Below are 20,077 nucleotides of genomic sequence, written 5' to 3'. Positions count from 1 at the left end.
TGCAAGACTTTTTTCCAACGCTCACTCACAGATGCACAATTTACAGATGAGAACGTTCATAAAATAAAATAATGCTCGCTTAGTCATCAGAATTATTGCACACTACTCGCATATGGTTGGTAATATTCGAATTCGTAATTAAATCTTCGGATGAGCATAAAATACACTTGAGCCTTTGTACGTGAATTTATTATATCCTCCAATGCGCATGTGCAGCTATTTTTGCATAACTTGCTGTTCTTTCAGATTGAAAATTGAGAAGTTCGCTTGTTCGTGCAGCAGGGGGCGCAAGAGCGCTTTCGGCTACTTCCGAGTGTATGCACACAATGAGACTCTGTTGCCTCTTGCGCGCGCACGCACGCACGCACGCATGCACGCACGCACGCACGCACGCACGCACGCATACACGGCTCCTGTCAATGGATTGTTTGAGAAGGCGCTCAATCTACGGACACGCCGAGCGAGGAAAGAACAAGAACTTCGAGTGGATTTTGTGTCCTTTTCGACGTTTTTTTCCACTCACCTACCCCATAGCAATTTTTTTATGGGTGACCCCGTGGGGAACAAACATGTGACCGTGCGTGGAAAAGCTGTCAATGACGAATTAATTGAATCCGAGAGTGGATTAAATGCTTTTAAGGAGACTTTTTCGTTTTGGGGGACGCCAATTCATCGTGTGACTTTATAAGCGTGTCTTTATCGCACTTTGGAGCCAATTTGAGTCCTTATTTGCAGCATTTTGTTCACATGGGAAGTTAGCGGAGTGCTCTCCTTCTAAGCTAACCCCCCCGCGCCCCGGATGGGAGAGGCGACACCGGCTCAGTCCGCCACCGGCACCTTCGCCCCCATGCTGGCGGTGGGTATGGGCTCCATGGCCGCCGCGCACGGTGCCCCCTCGTCGGGCGTCCGAGGCACGGCGGTACCGCAGCTGCACAGCGCCATTGTGGAACGGCTCCGTGCCCGTATTGAGTTGTGCAGGCGGCACCACTCCACTTGCGAGGACCGCTACCGCCGCGGCCAAGCCGAGAATTCGGACCGGGAGCACGAGAGCACGCTGCAGCTGCTTAACGTCGTGCAGCAGGGACCCGGCACGCGCAAGAGCAAGGGTGGCCGCGGGGCTGCCGGCCAGCCGCCGCCGGACTACGGCGCCAGGGGAGCCAACGGCGAGCTGAGGGGTGCCGAAGGGGACCATAAGATGTCCACGCGCATCGCGGTGAGTCCAGCATGTTTCAACTCTATTTCGAATGTCTGAGAAATACTGTTTAGTAATAGGGCCATTGTGTGATGTCATTTTAAACGTACAATACCCCCCTACGCCCTCCATCGTGGGGTTTACTTCCAGACCCCTAATTAAGAATCCGTGATGTAGAAATAATCCCACGTTTAACGTTTTCTTGCACTTTTGTCGGAGCAGAAAGCAGGATTGAATCAAGTTATTATTGACTTTCCACAAACTAAGCAGCAAAAACTAGCTGGGGTTAAAACTATCTCCTGTTTTGAAATGCACAAACTTAATAGTGTACTGCCATCTAATGGTCAATATAGGAATTACAGCAGAAATAACGAAGTCGAGAAAAATCGACCAAATTGTGAGACCTGCAATGTGGAGGAAGCATTTGCTTTACAGCCATTGATCAAACTCCTAACCTTGATTTATGAGTTTAATGTGTTAGGCAATCACAATGGATCGCAATTCAAAGCACTTATGTTAAATTGCCTTTTTCACAAGAGCGTCGACGGCATTATTTTGTAATCTGTTCCAGGGCACCAAAAACGTCAACTGCCCCAAAATTATTTTCAATAAAAAAAAATAGTACTACATACAATGAAGTGAAAAGGTTTTTCTTTGTAGGCCGCTTTATTGCTGTCATCATGTTATAAAAGAATTGAGTTAATCCACTTGGGGATGTCAGATTTATAAGACGAGAAATTGCACTCTCATGAGAACTTTTAATTGACTAGAAGCCACACAACTCATTGATTTATTTGTGTGCTATTGTCCCCATATGTAGTTTTACACTTGACATATTCCTAATTATTTTTGGGACCCCCAAGCACGGACTGGCAAGTGGAATAATTATATCAATAGTAAGAAAAAAGAAAATTATCATAGTAAAAAAAAAAAAAAAAAAAAAAAAAGGATCTGACAGCAGTGTTCGACTCAGGAAAAAAAAAGACATTTTTCCACTGACAGTCATTTACCACCACTTTCCACCCCACACGCGTGTTGAACGCGTTGTTGTGCTTTGAGGAATACGACGGGAGGCATCTCAGCATCCCACCATGTTTTGTCTAAACGAGGTCAGGCAACATCATTATCATGTCCTGTGTGTGCGAGGAAAGTGCTGAGTGCGGCAAAAGACATGCGAGCAGGCAGGAAATGAGCCGCTGGCGTGCGTGTTGTGGAGGTTAATATGTTTTGAACAACATGTGGTGATGGAAGCTAGGCGGCAACAACGCACAATGTTGTTCAGCATTATGCAGGGTTCATAAAGAAAGCATTGAACCTCATTAAATGCCTCTTGTGAAAATGAAGGCCTTAAACGTTTTTACAAAGTATTGATTGAGATGCCCAGAAGCGTGAATTCAATCAAAACGCCCACGTTAGGCTGCCGGTTAGCCGTTAGCTCCTTGCTCGATTGTTGAAGCTCTTCAAGGGTCCGCGTTGGCATTCCAAGACCTCGTTGAGAACCAAGAGGCGTTTTTGCCCAGCTTGCCTCTTTGGAGTGGCTCTGAGTTACTTACTCTTAAAACTTGAGGCGGATTTTACTGAGCAACTCCTGGTGTAACCTCGTCGGTGTTATTTTTGGTTCGTTTGCAGGAAAGCTTCGTCACTCAAGACAACGCGCATCAGTATAAAACTTAAGGAGACAAGTTGTCGTTGTGTTGTTTTTGGACCTTTGCCATCCTTCTCCTGCTACATTTCTTCACCAGTTCAAACCATTCCAACTTGAAACCGTTTGGCTCACTTGGGAGCGATTTTTCCCTCACTCACACATTGTTCCATCGCTTTATGGAGACATTTTGTACCTCCATCATTTCACTTTGTTTTCCTCTGTCTCACGTTTTAAACCTTTGGATGACTTTCAAAGAAGTTCAGGTCAGCGTCGGTTTTCAGCCTTCACACTAGTTAGTTGTTTATTATTGCAAAAAAACAAAAGCCAAGAGTAGCTTGCAGTCTTTTTTGGGCATGCAGGTATCGACTGTTCACATCGGAGTTGGCGCGTGGGCGCAAAGGATTATGGGAGCGGCGGCACTGGACAACGGCGCCGGTTGAGAGCAGATTAACAAAGGATCTTCTTTGGGAGGGAATTTGAGAAGCTCAGGGAAGGAGCCATGAAGGGATTTCCCATCATGCTTTTGCATCTTTGTCTTTTTAGCTCCGCCACGCACCAACAAGTTAGCGTTAGGATATTATTTGCAGGATTACAAAAAAATGTAGATGTGGAGAATTTTTCCCACCTGCATAAGAGGAGATATTCACCACCACCAGGGGGGCGATAGTGAGATACCGTCATGATATAAAGAGGAAGAAGAAGATGTTGTGATCAACTGATTAGCTTTATGATAAAAAGCTATTACATGTAGCAATAATGTGTCTCAAACTCACTTTTGGAAGTTTGTGCAAGTATGATGATCCTGGTGATAAAAAAATTTTAGGAGTACGGTACGACCAGTTTGCCGCAAAGGTTTGATGGGACTAAGACGATCTCCAGGCGAGCATCTGCAATTAAGACATCGAAACAAGGCCCGCGTACACTGCTCCGTTAATCTCCCGGCTCAATTTGGGATTAGCGCTCCTTCCAAAATGTGTTGGAGACACGCGCTCAGGCCAAAACGCCTTCAATTGATTACGTAGAGGAAAGAATATCCACACTTGCGAACGATCAATGCTCACATGTTATATGGTAGCAACATTTTGGATGTAAGGTCAACCCTGAAGAAAAAGTGCGATCGTGAGTCGCTTTTTTGAGTCAACCTGAGCATCTTTTGTGTTGGTTTCTAATGATGCGTGAATGTGGGCCATCTCTCAAAGCGTGGACATTTGCATTTTCATCACCTCCTTCTTCTATTCTTCTGTGGACTCATTAAGATTTTGACTTCAAAAGATGCATTACTCCCCCCCCCCCTTCTAAAGAACACACACGTGCACATGAAAATGATTCAATGTGAAGCAGACGTGACTCACGGAAGTTTCCAGACTCGTTGTAGACCAGCCCGGGATTTGCTCTTCACTCAAAAGCATTTTGGCTTTTATTGTACACGATCTCCTACTTTCCATCCATCTTACACACAAACCACCCCGCGGTGCACACGCTCATGTTTTATTCATTAGCCTATGGGATGTCTGCGCTCATCTTTGAAGACGGCGGGCAAAAAAAAATAAATCCTGCCGATTTTCTGTCTTCAAGGAACGCCGCTGTGTTATCTGGGACAGGTGCATAATAGCAACCACGTCCGGTGGGCTACATTTAAAAAGCGTGCAGTGCTAACAATGTTTATTTCTATTGTGCACACTGGCAGGAATCGTGCATGTCGAGCATATTATAAATTTTCATTTTTATTGTCATGAGTTCATTCACTGCCAAGGACGTTTATATCCATCGTAAAGAAATCAACCCAATGAAGGCTTGCCTCTTGAAGAACTCGTGTTGGGTTCCCAAGGCTCCACTGCACGTGAGAGATCAATAACCCTCGTTTTGATTTTGAAAGACAACTTCAGTATTTTATATTGTATTCGAGACCAAGGTCGACATGCCTGACGGGAGATTTATTGCGCTTTTGGTCTGGTTTTTCCTGCCCGGCTTCAGTCAAGGCGAGGTGGGTGGGGGCTTCTGCTGGCACACGACGGAGGCCCTCGCAACTCTGTGTGCTTTCCTGAAACTGGAACCCTGTGGGAACTAGCCCGTTCAGGTGTGACACACATACTGGGCGCCCACGCAAGCACATCGGTGTTTGTCAACTTTTCGCAACGTCAGCGGCCACTTTTGCTGGTGCAAAGAGAAAGGGGGCCAGCTTATCTTCAAATGTTCTCACAGTGTCAGAGTAAACAGGTTTGATTAGCTCGCTTCAACTGGGCGGGGCCAAACGGCGTCCCCCTTTTCACCTCCTCCCCTTTTTTTGTGCGGGACCACAACAAGACACCAAGATTTATATCAACACAGTTTTTTAATTTGACACGTGGGTAAAATACATGAATGCTATTGGAAATAGATCAAGTTAGTACAAAGAATCTAAATAATTCAAATAATACACAATATTGGCAGAGATGTTTAATATAAATTAAAAATATGATAAAAATGTATTTAAAATAAAATCGAACATAACAAAAAATGTAATATTTTAACAGTGGTTATAGTGGAAAAAAATCATTTGTTTACATATAAAGAAAAAAAATCTGTTTTGAATGTATTTTTTTTTATTTTTGAATATCGAACAAAATAAACTATTTAAAACAATGCAAACAAAATAAAATATTTATGTAAAATGGTTTTAAATCATTTAGATAATTTCAAATATTTAGAAAATAATGAAAATATTTTTTTCAATTAAAATAATCAAAACGTAAAATCATTAAACAATCTTGTGGTGGAAGTCATGCCGCTGTACCTAATATTGTGCGTGTGGGGGTTGTCCTCTTCGCAATGTCCGTTTGAACTGGGCGTGAAGGTCCACTTAGGCACCAGCACAATGCCTCCGTTCTCACCTCCCTCAAATTCCTTCACAACAAAACTCCTTCATCCAGTTTAAAATGCAAACGGGCAGCTATGTCGGAACAATCGGGTTTAGGACTTAAAAGAAAAAAACAAGTCCCCTCTCTTCCCCACGGCCTCGTTAAAAACGAGAGAGTGGGCTTGTGATGTCACTGGCGAGCCCCTCTGCAGGGCCCGGAATGGCGGCTTGGACTGGGAAAATAAGGAGGGGGTGGGTGGGGGCAGTTCTGTTAGATCAGAGTTCAGACATGTTTACATTTCAAGCTCAGGATATTTCTCAGAGCCGGGCCAAGCTGCACAATTTCCCAGGCTCCCGAGCGGAGGGAGGCACAAGCGAGCTTGCACTTTTTCAGCCTCCTCCCACCCGCCAGTGCGCAAAACTAAAAGTTCTGTTCGGGTTCTGTTTGCTGTCCGGCCGGGAAGTCCCCCGGGTTGCACACGTGACCCTGTGTGAGCGCTGCGAAATGTGATGACGCCGCTACTAACCTTCAAAGATAACGGAAAGTTTTATTTCATAATAATTGTGTGAATGCTGTCGGCATGCAAAACAAAGCCTAACTTGTCAACTTGTCTTCATCGCGGCTGTCAATCACACGTCTACTTTGACCCATTGTACAGGCCTGAGGAGTTTTTCCCGCACTGCTATCAAAGATGGCTATCGGTTGGATCACACTGTTGTTATTGTTGGGCTTGTGTTATTTTCAACTTTGGGGAAAATCAAGATGTCTTGGGCAATTTCCTCAAAACGGTTCCAGTTACATGTAAAATTAAAAGTGGCACAGTTCCTTTATTTATTTATTCTTCCTTCAAGCAATATCTTGACAGACTGGCATTGACACAATTTTTTTTTTTTGCTGATGATCAGTGATTGGCAAATCTCTTGAATCCTGCTTTTTACACCTACAGAAACACTGCGGCAATATTTTAGTTTTATCAATTGCTCTTGAATCATATGTGTTCAATTTTAATTCAATCTTGTTTAATGGGGCTGTATGCCTCGTCTACTCTGTAATTTTGTTCAAGAGAATTTCTTGTGTTGAGTGTCCCTGGGCGACTTGGCACTAAATGGCCCATGAAGTGGCGGTCGGGGACCGCAAGTCTAGACCGTTGACAAGTCTCGCGCCCTGATTGAGACAAGTGCAACACAGAATCTCTTGTTGTTTGCCTCTGCGCTGCCAATGGGCCGGAGGAGCGGCGGCTGCCATGTTTGCGCCGGTGCTGGGCTGCGGCCGGTTGTCGACGATGTGGCGCTTCACTCTGGCGCCGGTCGGAATGTGGAACCAGTGAAGGAGGGTCCAATGTGAGCAGCATGAAGTCTTTTTTGTCTTGTCAGGATTCATGGCATGTCCAGGAAGTTGAGTGGTCGGCAGGTGCGACCAAGTGACGTTCAGCAGGGATCATGTTTAAGCCCCTTGCAAATTTTGACGCCAAGTGATCATTTGTCGATTAATTGGTGTAAAATCACTTCGTAAATATTGGTCTCACCGGGGGGAAGCTAATTGTGATGCTGGATTTGTTTCATACAGCGCAAACCGGCTTTTCGTGAGAGAGAGAGAGAGAGAGAGAACATTCCTTTCTCACTCCCACTCTCCACCATCAGTGAGGCACGCTGCCACGCACCCCACCCTACCCCCGGTTTCCTTCCTGGGCTTTTTTTAGAGTCCATTGGATGTGTTTTCTTTTTTTTCCTCATCCGGCAACAAAGCCGGCCCTTTTTCATTCCACGGACCCACAACGTTCGTTTTTGGAGGTGGACTCGCAGCTTCTTCGCCTCACAAGGAAACATACTGGAATCAATCGAGACAAGATTAGACCTGAAGCCCTTAGCTATAACTTTTGCAATTATTTGTTGATTGTAGGCCCTAATTCTTTCAATTAGAAAATAATATGAAAATGATTTGATTATAATTAATTTAATTCATTTTTTTGACTTGTGACCTCGCCAAGATGTACCAAGCCTCTTGTTTTGGAAGTGAATAAAAATGTACAAAAGCATAATTAAGCCATTAAAAACGGTATAATTGTAATTTTTAATATAATTTAACATAATTAGTATGATATAAATGAATGTAAAGTGCACTCCCTATCTAAGCATGTCGGCAGACACTTATTCTTGCCATGAATGAATTCCCTTGTTATTTGGCAACTTTAACCGTTGCCAAGTGGGCTCATGTGTTTTGCTCCAAGTCGTCACAGCGAGCGTGCGTGCGTGGGCGAAGAGGTGAAAACAGCTGGAATCGGCGAAGCAACACACTCGCCAGCTGAGCTGTGAAATCCGCACAAGCAAGCAAAGTAATCCCCCGTCAGCTCGGATGGGAGAGAAGCTCGTGTCCTTTTAGGAACACTAAAGCCAGCTGCGGCGGCTGCGGCTGCGGCTTTTCTTCTGCTCCAAATTCATTACTTTGAAGCTTCTCAAGCTAATTGAATGGGCTATCGTGCAAAAGGTGGCTTTGTCTACTACCGAGCGACGGCTCGTGTTTACTGAATACACAGGCGGTGTTGCTTAGGAGAGAGCGTGTTATGGTGAGCGTCTGAATTGGAGAACACCGTGTTTGCTTTGACTTGAGGCAAAAGTTTTTTTTTTCCCACCCCACATTTGTTCACCTGAGAGTGCAGGGACGGCTTGTTATGTCATTGATAGGAACACTTGGCCTGTCTTTTATACAAGTCGGTGACACGCATACGTTAGCTCACACACGTGAACCTTTGCGTGCAGCTTTAGCTTGCGGCCCACATGAAGCGACTTGCTAGCTCGGCAACACGAAGCCTTCGGGCCGTGCGGCGCACATACGAGAAGGTCACGTCGGAGAGCGCACAACTCCAATCCTGATTAACTTATCCTATCAATATTATGCTAACGCAAGCCAACATGATTACTTATGTTTATATAAAGGACATATTTAACTAACTGGATAATTTACATCAATTACGTTAGGTAACGGAATCACAAGCTGAGTGGCTAACTTCTGTGCCAATCTTTGAGGTCACTGGTGGCTAGAATTAACAAAACACAGAGAGCTTTGGGAAGTTTTTTTTTTGTTTCGGCCATGCTATAACTTGTGACTCTCCAAATAAGGTCCGAGCGGAACGGCGCTGGTGGAGACAGTCTCGGGACGCACCCTTTGGCGAGGGAAAGTGTTCTTCTTTTTTTTTTCCTCTGCGTGGTCGTGGCGCTGAGGAGGGGCAACAACTGCGGGGGATGCGGGAAATATTTGACCTCTAAACATTTATCATGGGTCTGACATTTCCCAGTGGCCAAAAGACAACAACATATGATGCACTCATCATGTACAACATGACACGTACGGTGGCGGGGGAAACACACACATTTTGCTTCCATAGTTACTTCCACACTGTCACTGATCTCAGACAGCCAGTTAGTTAGTTAGTTAGTTAGCTAGTTAGTTAGTTAGTCTCCTTTGCCCCGTATTTGGTCTATACCGTGTAAGAAAAACAAAGTCATCTTGTGTGATCATTCTCTAGTCTGAAAGCCAGAGCCGAGTGAATTAGCATTAGCACGACATTATGCACTTAGCCCCGATTTTCCCGCGGGACGCCAAATGGATGGCAAAGAGCACTGCGCCGCATTCACACAAACTATCCATATCCTGCTTTGGAGCGTCCTTGCTCGGCTGCCATTAAAGATTTTCTCAGCACAACAAAGCTCTCTAAGCAGATACTGGAGTGCTGGTGAGACAATGAAGCTCCTGGTGGAAGTCCACGGGGCCAGGAGAGCGGCCATGGTATTGCTGGTCCGGATCGCCACGACAAGCCAAACATGCGGAGACGATGCCCCAACGAGCAGGAAACTGCTTCTGCGTCCTTTCGGACTCGTCTTTGAAAACAGGAAGGGAATTTTTTTGTTGTTGTTTTTTGTTCTCCTGCTTCACCGGCCTTTTCCTGTGGCGGGGTCGGGGGCGGCGACTGTGACCGCCGCTTTCTTGCTGTTGTGCTAGTGAATTGCAGCTGCTGGTACAGCGGCGTCCTTCAACAAAAATCTCGTGGTGAGCTTTAGCGAGCTTTCCAGATGAGAGGCGACAGCGGCGTCAAGAACGCTCGGCAAGCCTCGCTTGATGCCCAGTGACGCCTTGTCACCGCCAGCGAGTTCTCACTAGCTTGAAGTCGACGTAAAATCAGAAATACTATTGATTGGCAATGATCACGAGGTGCTGTAGTTAGCCTGTCAGTTAGCTAGCTAGCTAGCTCATAGACTTTCATATCACTAGCTAGGTCGTTGATATAAAAGTTTATTCAATTAGTTGCATCATTGGTTGCCAATCAGTTAATTCAGTCAGTCTGTTACCTCTTTGATATAAATATACTTTATTTACTAATACTATTTTTTCATTAGTTGTTGCTAACATTAGCTTTCATGTTTTGCTGCTGGTGTTTCCAAACAAATTTTGCTGCTGTCGCTTCTCAGAGGTCAGAGCAGGAAACTCCGAGACATATTAAATGAAATGCTAATTGTAAAATGTGATTTTTTTTATACTCTGGAGACTTTGGGGCAATTTTTTTTTTTATTGCTCAGTGGAAGAACACGAGTCGTATTGATTCTGACTGCTCCCCGATGTGCCCCTCGAGGGAGACGACTTCAATTCATTTGTTTGACTCTGAAACAAAGAGTCTTGAACTAATTGGAATGTCGCCGTCTAATCTTGCGCGTTGGGATAATTGAGAACTAATATTTGAATGTGTCGAGCTGAATATTTAATGTACCCCCAAAAGATTTGCCTAGGGTAAATATAATGCACAATTTCTCTTCAAAGACGCTCTTATCGTGTCTTCTCATTTCCCAGAGGTTGACTCTCTCCCGCCTTTTTTTTTACCCACCAATATACTGTGTGTATATATATATATATTTATATATATACCGTATTTTCCGGACTATAAGGCGCACCTAAAAACCTAAAATCTTCTCAAAAGCCGACAGTGCGCCTTATATATGGACTAAATTCAAACTGGCCCGAAGCATTGTGTCATGAAATCAAGCATAAGTGGCCTGCTGAAGACTATGAATCATGAATCAAAAAGACTATGGATCATTATTTTGTGATTATAAAGTAATTTGTTGCATCTGAAGTTGAAATAAAAAAGATAAAATGGAGAATGATTTGATTTGGATTAAAAATCTGACATGATGCGTTAATGGTGCGCACCTTATATAAGGATTACCGTAATTTTCGGACTATAAGTCTCAGTTTTTTTCATAGTTTGGGTGGGGGGGCGACTTATACTCAGGAGCGACTTATATACATATATATGTGTTTTTTTTTCACTTTTTGGGGGCATTTTATGGCTGGTGCAATTTATACTCCGGTGCGATTTATAGTCCGAAAATTACGGTAAATTTTAAAATGGGCCATTCATTGAAGGTGCGCCTTATAGTCCGGTGCGCCTTATAGTCCGGAAAATACGGTATATATATATATATATATATATAATTTTTTTTCTTTTTCCCCCCTCCACTGCTGCTCATCCTTGTGTCCCGAGGGTGGCTTCCATGCGAGACAAGTGTGTCAGGATGTGTGTGGGGAGGCAAAGTGCTGATGAGGCCAGAAGTAGCCCACCGCTGCAGTGCCCTGATTAGCACAAAAGCGCAGCGCGAACCTGCGTGAACCCTCTCGACACGTCTCTTTTGTTCTACTCCACATCAAGAACTCAATTTTTGGGGGGGGGGGAAGATTATACAAAAATTTCCAGCTATGTAAAATGAGGCTCAAAATCATGGCAAGTGTTCATATTGTTTTACATGCACAGGGGTGTTTGGCGAGAGGAAGGACAAAAGGTAGAGTTGGGGCGTCCTCGACGTGACCCGATTTGACTGAATGTGCCTGGAAGCGGCTTCGCTTCGGTTCCTTTCAATAATTCAAACGTAGCTCACGTTATCAAGGAGCTTTCATTCGACCTCAGGAATTAGACACTTTCATATTCATCACAATTATGGATATTATTATTTATTAATACATTATATATAATCGTAATATATTCATATAATTCATTAATATAATTTGATATTTTTGTGTTGACCAGACACAAACCAACCAACATTTTGCCCATAATGCAGGCCAATGATTGTCCTAAACGTTCTTCGTTCTTTCTCTCACCTTGAAAGAAACGCCCGGACGGACGCCACCTGGAGGCTCGGGTGGTGTCACCGGCCCGGAGCCCCTTCCCATCCGCTCAGCGTCAGTCCGGACCGCTCGACTTGACACATCAGCTTTGAGGCGGCTTGGAAGCCGCGCAGACAAACGAGGGTTAAACATTTCCACGTAGTATTTCCTGTAAAATTGCGTCCGTGAGCGTGTCGCCCAGATGAAAAGCTGACAATTTGGTGCGTTTGAGTGTTTTGTGGCAGGACTTGGACTCGACCGTGAACTACTGGACTTTTAGAGAGAGCGAGCTCATTAAATGTTCATCAAAAAATCTATTTTCAGATGACGTGCACATCTATCATGAGGATTTGAGGCCAGCACTCGTGAGCCCGATTATCTGACGGGGTTAGCGGGGGAATTATGAGGAATATTTTCATATTCCACTCAGGAAAATAATCAATGACTACTGTAAAAGGATCACTTTTGCGTAATTGTCTATTTTATGATGTATCAATAGAGTGAGCTGTATTCTAAAAGTTACAGACAAATTACAGAATGTAAATAATGAAATTTAGTCTATTTACACAAAATGAATACTGGTCAGAGTAACTCCAAATGTCTTTTTTTGTTTTTCTTTCTAGATGAAAAATAGATCCGTGCGATGAAGACTGTAACTTTGCTTCTCCCCCCACAAGTTCCCTCTTGTCAACCTTGACACCGATTCCTATTCCTATGAAAATGCAAAGTGCTTTAAATGTTCCAGTTAGGTTCGTGATCCACGTTTTCTGAAGCACTGTTGAAACTCTTTTGTTGTGCTTTCCCATCACTTTCAGCTCAGTGCGTCACTCGCATGACCAGTTTTTAGAAATTCACGCCATCACGCATATATTGAATGTAACAAATTAATGGAGGGACGCATATCGTGACTTTCGGGACACAGTGTGGACTATTAGGTTGCTGTATTTCCACGAGGAGGGTGTATTCAAGTGAGCCACGAAGCTCCCGTTTCATGCGTAATCTCAAGACTTGCGAGTCAGTTATTTTTGATGGCTACGGGGAGGAAGACGATAGATAGTGTCGGCGCACCGCGGGAGGCACAACGGGGGCTTCTGTCTGCCTCGCTCATTTGCATACATTAAAAGCTTCCTCCTCCTCCTCCGTGCGTCGTTACATCCTTCTTCCTCGACTCGTTTACAGCCGTGGCACTAATCACACCCAAAAGTGGAAGCTTCATATTTCCTGCTATGATATACCGTGTTTGTTGCCATAGCAACACAGTAACAGCAGCGCTCCCGGGACTCAACGGGCCAAATTGCAGTGCGAAAGTGTTTACCCAGTGGCGTTATCATGTAGATAAATGTTTTCTGATCAAGTAAAAGACCCTCGCGCTGCTCATGTGTTGGGAGACATTCCCGCCAGCTGGCACACGTTACGCGGAGATGACTCACGGCCCGGGGGGCTTCTGGAGCCCGCGCTTTTGTTTGCATCCTTAACAGCTACATCCGCACAATTTAATCAAGGTGAAGATGTCGGCGCGTGACGCAAGAGCCTCTTCTACTGATGCCGTATGTGAAACGGGCTGTGAAAGTGTTTCCTTTTGTGTTTTACAGCTTCAAGGGTCTTTACGTCGGAAGCTGGAGGGACACGCCCCGAAGCACAACTCCTGCGCTTTCTCCTCCGGGTCCGACTTCAAGCGAGTGCGGCTGGAGGCCGGCCGCGGTCTGGGGCAACCGTGCAACCGTGACATAAGCCACGCCCACTCCCTGCATACCCTTTCAGCCCACGGGAAAAACTACGTGATGCCCGAGGTGTTCAATGCCACCCTGAAGGAGATGAAGAAGGAACCGGTCGAGTCTCAGTCGTCGTGCGGCCGCTCTCGAGCCGACGCCGTCTTCGATTTCAAGGACGAGGGCGGCGGTCAGATCGACCCGGAGCTACAGGACCTGTTTGACGAGCTGACCAAGTCGGTGCCGCCCCTCAACGACCTGGACTTGGAGAAGATGCTGAAGCAGGACGACGCCTTCAATCTGGACCTGGGCCGCCCCGGCTCGGCGGGATTGTGCTCCCCTGCGGAGAGGCCCATCAAGATGGAGCGCTCGCCCGATTACGCTCCGGTCCACGCCGGCTCGCCGCAGCTGCGACCGGCCTCGGCGGGTCCCTCGTTGGCGCTGACCCCACCCTCGGGCTCCCAGGCAGGTCCGCCGAGGTCCCTGCCCTGCTGGCCGGAGATCTCCCACGCGGAGCAGCTGAAGCAGATGGCGGCCAACCAGCACCAGCCCGGCTCGCTTCTCCACCACCACTACCAGCAGCATCACCAGGTGCCGCCCGCAGGTCTGGCCACTTGGGGCCCCGCCTTCCAGGACAAGGCGGCGACACGGCCGAGACTCCCCCAGCAGAGTAAGGGTGTCAACAACTGCCTCTTCAAGCCCAACGGCGTCCACCACGTGGACATGAAGCCGCACGCCAGCAAGCCCACGCTGCACTTCAGCCCCAAGGTGGCAGCGGCACCGCCGCCGCCCTCCTCGGGGCACCTGATGCCAATGATGGCGGGCAACAAGACCGCCAAGCATCCACAGCAGCTTTCATCTCCAGATAGCCAGAACCACACCAATCCACCTCTTCATTTCCAGAATCAGCAGATGTCGTCGCCGTCTCTCCTGCTCGGTGGGGCTCTGCCCTTCAAACTGGGCCAACATCCCCAGGTGAGGGCGCCGTTCATAAATCGAGCAACCATCCAGTGGTCATTGCTGACAATGACAACACAGTCCAATACAGTCATGAATTGCTCATATTTGTGAAGCTATGCGTTCATTAAATTAAAATAGAACCGCATATGAATTCCAATCCTGGTGGTGGGAGAAGTTTCTTTTCAGCCACACATCCCCTGTTCCGTTGTATTATTCATGCCTCACATGTCAGGAGGAGTCGTCCTCTCCAGGAAAAAGCCCGCTGGAACCGGAGGGCGGGCTTGTCATTACTCGCATGCTGTGAAGGACGAGAGTCCGCCAGGATGTGTAAATCAAAACCATGGCGTTGTCAAAACAAGCCCGTAGATAGAGAGCCAAATAGATGAGGTTGAAATTAACAGTGGGGCTGATGATCCCAAAACACTTTAACATTTTATCAAATTGGACATGTAAATAATTGTTTTTATTTTTTATTATTCATTATAATTATCATCAACATTCATTTATTTAATTATTTCAGTTTAATTTATTGTTAATTACTTATGTTATTTATTTATGTATTTATTTATTTATTTTGCTAGTGTGCATGACTGAGCAGTTAAAAAAATAATAATAATAAATGTCAAGACTCTCCAGATTGTCCACTAGCAACCCGTGCTAAACTTGGCTCTTGATCTCCATCTAGGTTTGTTTTGACAAAAGACCTACTGTAGCGTATATTTCTCAGACCTGGCACGTTTGCCGCCCCCCACCTTCCCGAATATCTGTTCTCCCCTCACAGTGCTTTTTGACGCTGACGCAGTTTGCCAGCGCACGGTACATTAACATGCAAGACTTCTCATTTGTGGGCGCCGACTGGCTGTCAGGCCGCTGATATGCGCAGCAGGATTTGCTAATTGGAGGCTGTTGGCTGCGAGGGACAAGTGGTGGAAAATGACAGTAATCTGCTTAGCCTGCTGCCCGTGGTTGAATCGCTAATTTATGATGATGTGTGTGGCACACACACACACACATCCCCGCTTACAGTATCTGTTGCTGCGTTTGTGTGAACTCAATACAAACACCGTGATTACAAAGAAAACAAACGGTACGACTTAGTTTAAAATGACCGTTTGTCCATTTGTGCCGGCGACCAGTCCCCAGTGTACCGGACTCAGTCAGCTGTGATCCAGCTGAACTTTGACCTTAGTGAGAACAAACGAGTCGAAGATTTGAACAGGCACTTGCATTGGAGGTCGTGACGTGTGCCTAATGAAGTGTCCCGTGAGGGTATTCTGGCAAAAATGGCAGCGAGAAAAGAAGACGGCCGCCATACAATGTTGTGTTTAGCAATTTAGCTCTCCAAAGGAATAATCGGGCCAGCGATTGTCTTGAGTAGCCAGCATGTGCTGGGTTAAAAAGTCCGGCTAATGAGGAGAGAGACGTTGCTTCCCACACTATAGTGAATTAGTAATGCGACAGACACCAAAGTCCTGAAAGAGATCCCCCCCCCCCCCCGCCTCCCTTTTCCCCAACAGCACAAATGATTCTTCCCACCAAGCCAGTCGTGAACCCCCACTGCTGTATTTTATTTATTTTTTTCCTCCCACATTTCATAGTGAAAATGGTGTCTGAGAAAGTGGAGCAGGGCACAGCAGCGCAACAAAGGCAAGCAGAAGGAGATGATGAGTAACGCTTTGGGAATGTCGGATCCGACGTACTGTACTGTACAGTCACGTTAGAAGCACAACATGCTGGGTTGAACTCTTCCCACACTTGTTGCAACACACCACAATTTATTTGATCTTAGTCATTTAAAAAATACTAAACTGCAAAGGATGCGTTATTGAAGTAACGATCGCCCTAACGAGGCCTTGATTAGCGTCAACGGCTTGGCTTTAAAACCCTTTCAGCAATTGAAGTTTAGACTCGTGGTGGAGACAGACAATACCTCATTATGAATAGAATATGTTCTTTATCCTCTGCACTGAAGGGGCTTTTGAGTAGACTATACTGCCCCCTGCTGGCAAAGGTGGAGACACCTAAATGAGCAGCACAATGAAGCATGAAATGATTCTCACTTGACAGTTTGTGTCAGTGTGACATCAGTTCCGACAACGATATTTGATCTTATGTATCCTGACCCTGTGAATAAACTTGCGGCTTTTTAGCTGCGGATTCTAGGGGCCCTCTTTGGGGGCGAGTGCGTGAAGGCAGCGCTTGTTTCCTGGGAAAGCGAGTTGCGGCCAAGCGCAGATGCCGAGGCGCTCCCTGGGGACGGCGACTGAGCAAGTGCAGTGTGAGAGCGGGCAAGGGGGTCCTCCCAGCGCAGTCCGCCATTGCTGTCGGCCGCCTGCGCCTAGCCACCGGGCTCCCCGCTCATGCCGCATCTGGTTTGCATTTGTGATGAAAAAGAGAGAAAAAAAATCGAGAAAGGAGGTGTGTGTTTGGGGGGGGGGGGGAGCTTCATGACACATTGGGATTACACGCTTGTACAAACCAAAGTGGGCTCAACCAAGGTGGAGCAAGCTCACTCGTGGGTCACATCAATGTGCAATGTCGACTGTTCCACCCCATGTGGAAAACTATAGTTGACCTTACACAGTTCCCTGAGGAACTCCACTGAAATGTATCAGACATTTATTTATGTCGGATTGGCATCCCGTGTGCTTTTCATCAGTGTGATGGTGTCACTTGTTCCCGTTGATGCCAGACAGCTGCAGTGGCAATAAAAGCTCAATAAAAAGCATTCTGGCGCTGGCACATTTTTCCTGCTGTCTCAGGATTTTTAGCCCTTTTTTTTCGTTGATGAAAAGAGAAGCAAGCCTCTGTATTTTATCTGCATAGGGGAGTTGTCTCAATTACAATGTGCAAGGCAGAGCAAGACATTTGTTGTACGTTGTCTTCCTCTAGTGGCCACAACTTGAAGGTGCAGGCAATTTTTGTCTGTGAAACTCTTGCGTTTGAAAGAAAAAACACAATAATACAACTGTTTTCCTTTAAAACACAACGCACTAATTCAGAACAGCTACATTTCACAGCCGAATGTATCTGTGAGTTAACGAGACGTCATGTGCGTTTATGTGACGTCAGGGTGTCCCGTCTGGACCGAGGTTGGCCACTAACGGAAACGTGGGCCAGCCGCGCCCCCCACTTCCCCCCCACCCGCTGAGAGGTCCTACCAAATCTCCGGCCATGCACAGACAACTTTCCCAACAATCTCTCAAAGCCGTAAGCATCTCACTTTGTTCAAATGAGTTGATTTATTTATTTGATTCACTCGACTTGAGTAGCAAACTCGAAAGAAAGAAAGAACAAAAAATGTCTTTCCAGGAGAAAGACAACTCACCAGATCCGTTCAGCCGTCACCTCACCAGGCCGCCTCCGGATTACAAAAGAACCGTGGTGAGCGGGACTATCTTTCAAGGTATGTTTTGTTTCTCATGTCACACAAAAAAGAATGACTACAGCATAGAAGGATGATCTGTTCTAGAGACTTTAGTGTCATCTTGTGGCACGTACATAGAATTACAAGGCCCTATTTCATTTCCATCAAGTACAACCATATTCTCTTTTTGTTGGAAAAATGCAACTTTGTTTCTCCCCTTCCACCATTTGCTTTTTTGAAAAATATGGATGGATGGATGGATGGATGGATGGATGGATGGATGGATGGATGGATGGATGGATGGATGGATGGATGGATTTTTTTGTCACTGTAATATATTAATAAGCATCAATTATGTGTGTATATCTCTTTTCTGCTCAGGTGCAAATCCATCCCAGTCTTCCAGCATTGTCCCAGAGAAGGACCTTCATTCCATATCATGCTCGTCAGACCACCGCTTCGACTGTCAGCCGCCATTGTGCATCGGACAATTCCCTACTACCGGCCGAATGGCTGTGAACCAAAATGCGGTGCGATTCCTGGGCCCCAACACGCAAGGGAACTCCTTCGGGATGAGTAACGGAGTAGGCGGGCCGCACCCGAGGCCCACTCTCGACTCGCATTCCTCAAGGGCCCCGGGAGGCGTGATGACAAATGTGAGTTGGTGTTCGACCGGCAAACCCGCCGGACTCGGACGGCGAACCGACCCACTAGATTCGCAGCAGAACCATCACTACCAGCAGAGACCCGGCGGACCTCACAACCAGGTGGCGCCGGACCTCCAAATGCTGATCAGAGAGGCTGGGTCCAGACCCCCCCAGCCCAACCTGAACCAGCCCTCTCCGGAGCAGCGGGTTCCAGCAGTGGGGAACTTTGCCGAGACCACTCTGGGCGGCTACCAAAGCGGTCGCGCCAACCGTGTCACCTTCGACTTCCTGCCCGAGGGAGACAACACGGTCCCGGGTATTAACACGGACTCGGACTTCATAGACTCCCTGCTCAAGTCGGGCTCAGGGAACGACGACTGGATGAAAGATATCAACCTGGATGAGATTCTGGGTAGTCACGCATAAATAGAAATTATGATTCATTTTAAATGTATACACTCCAAAACGTTTTTTGTTGTTGTTTTTTACAAGTAGACTTCAATGTTTTGTTTTCACTGTGAAAGGATTCTTTTACTGCCCACATTCTGTCTTGTGGACAAACTGAAAATGATGAAAAAGTGCTGCCTTTTTGTAGTTTAGCAAAATTTTATGATTAGCCTGCTGGTTATGTCGGCGCTGGCTTCTCATGTCAGCATTAAAAAAAAGCACTTCGCCGTTAATCCACAGAGAAATATGAGACCCAAAATGTCACCTACTCACCATAATGCAGTGCTTCTCAATTATTTTCTGTTACGCCCCCCCCTAGCAAGAAGAAAACTATTCGCGCCCCCCCTCCCCACCGTGACTATCCTAACTTGTCTTGTAAGTCGTAAAATGTTGCACTGTCGCAAACGTGACAGAAGTAACAATGAGAGCGCCACTGCCCCCTGCTGTAGTAAACGCGCAATTACACTTTATTCTAGTACTGCCAAAAAAAAAGCCTGTTCCCCAGGGTCACACGCGCCCCCCCAGGAATAGCACCAAGGGGGGCGCGCCCCACTATTTGAGAAGCACTGGCCTAGGTGACTGATTCACAATTTGGTTTTGTCTGATATCAGAGATTAAATAAAGAAAACCGACTGGCTGATTGATTTGTTTTAATTGAGAGGGAAAAAAAACAGCAAAAGCATTTCACTAGCTGACCAGGAGATGGCGACAGCGTGGCATCTGAAGACCATGGATTGTTTGTTCTGCTATAGCCTAGGTGACTGATTCACAATTTGGTTTTGTCTGATATCAGATATTAAATATAGAAAACCAACTGGCTGATTGATTTGTTTTAATTGAGAGGGGAAAAAAACAGCAAAAGCATTTCACTAGCTGACCAGGCGATGGCGACAGCGTGGCATCTGAAGACCATGGATTGTTTGTTCTGCTATAGCCTAGGTGACTGATTCACAATTTGGTTTTGTCTGATAATAGATATTAAATAAAGAAAACCAACTGGCTAATTGATTTGTTTTAATTGAGAGAAAAAAAAACATCAGCAAAAGCATTTCACTAACTAACCAGGAGATGGCGACAGCGCGGCATCTGAAGACCATGGATCGTTCTGCTATGCCGGTTT

General features: G+C 46.0%; 1 protein-coding gene across 1 annotated transcript; it reads left to right on the top strand.

The window, feature by feature from the left end:
- The first annotated feature begins 378 nt into the window (after positions 1-378).
- Positions 379-19,221, top strand: LOC133155791 (mastermind-like protein 2). Its single transcript, XM_061281343.1, has 5 exons — positions 379-1,213; positions 13,420-14,511; positions 17,569-17,706; positions 17,809-17,902; positions 18,245-19,221. The coding sequence occupies exons 1-5, from the start codon at positions 800-802 to the stop codon at positions 18,934-18,936; spliced, it is 2,430 nt and encodes an 809-aa protein (XP_061137327.1). The 5' UTR covers positions 379-799; the 3' UTR covers positions 18,937-19,221.
- Positions 19,222-20,077: the final 856 nt, after the last annotated feature.

The sequence above is a fragment of the Syngnathus typhle genome, linkage group LG6 (assembly GCF_033458585.1).
Source record: "Syngnathus typhle isolate RoL2023-S1 ecotype Sweden linkage group LG6, RoL_Styp_1.0, whole genome shotgun sequence".
Classification (NCBI taxonomy): Eukaryota; Metazoa; Chordata; class Actinopteri; order Syngnathiformes; family Syngnathidae; genus Syngnathus; species Syngnathus typhle.
Note: the sequence above shows the minus strand (reverse complement) of the source record. Positions and strands in the feature narration are given on the sequence as shown.

What these genes read in the sequence shown, in the direction of transcription:
- LOC133155791 (XM_061281343.1), top strand. Translation starts at nt 800, where the DNA reads ATGGGAGAGGCGACACCGGCTCAGTCCGCCACCGGCACCTTCGCCCCC. An exon ending in AACTGGGCCAACATCCCCAG is followed by an intron (nt 14,512 to 17,568) that starts GTGAGGGCGCCG and finishes ATGTGACGTCAG; the next exon opens with GGTGTCCCGTCTGGACCGAG. An exon ending in CCCAACAATCTCTCAAAGCC is followed by an intron (nt 17,707 to 17,808) that starts GTAAGCATCTCA and finishes ATGTCTTTCCAG; the next exon opens with GAGAAAGACAACTCACCAGA.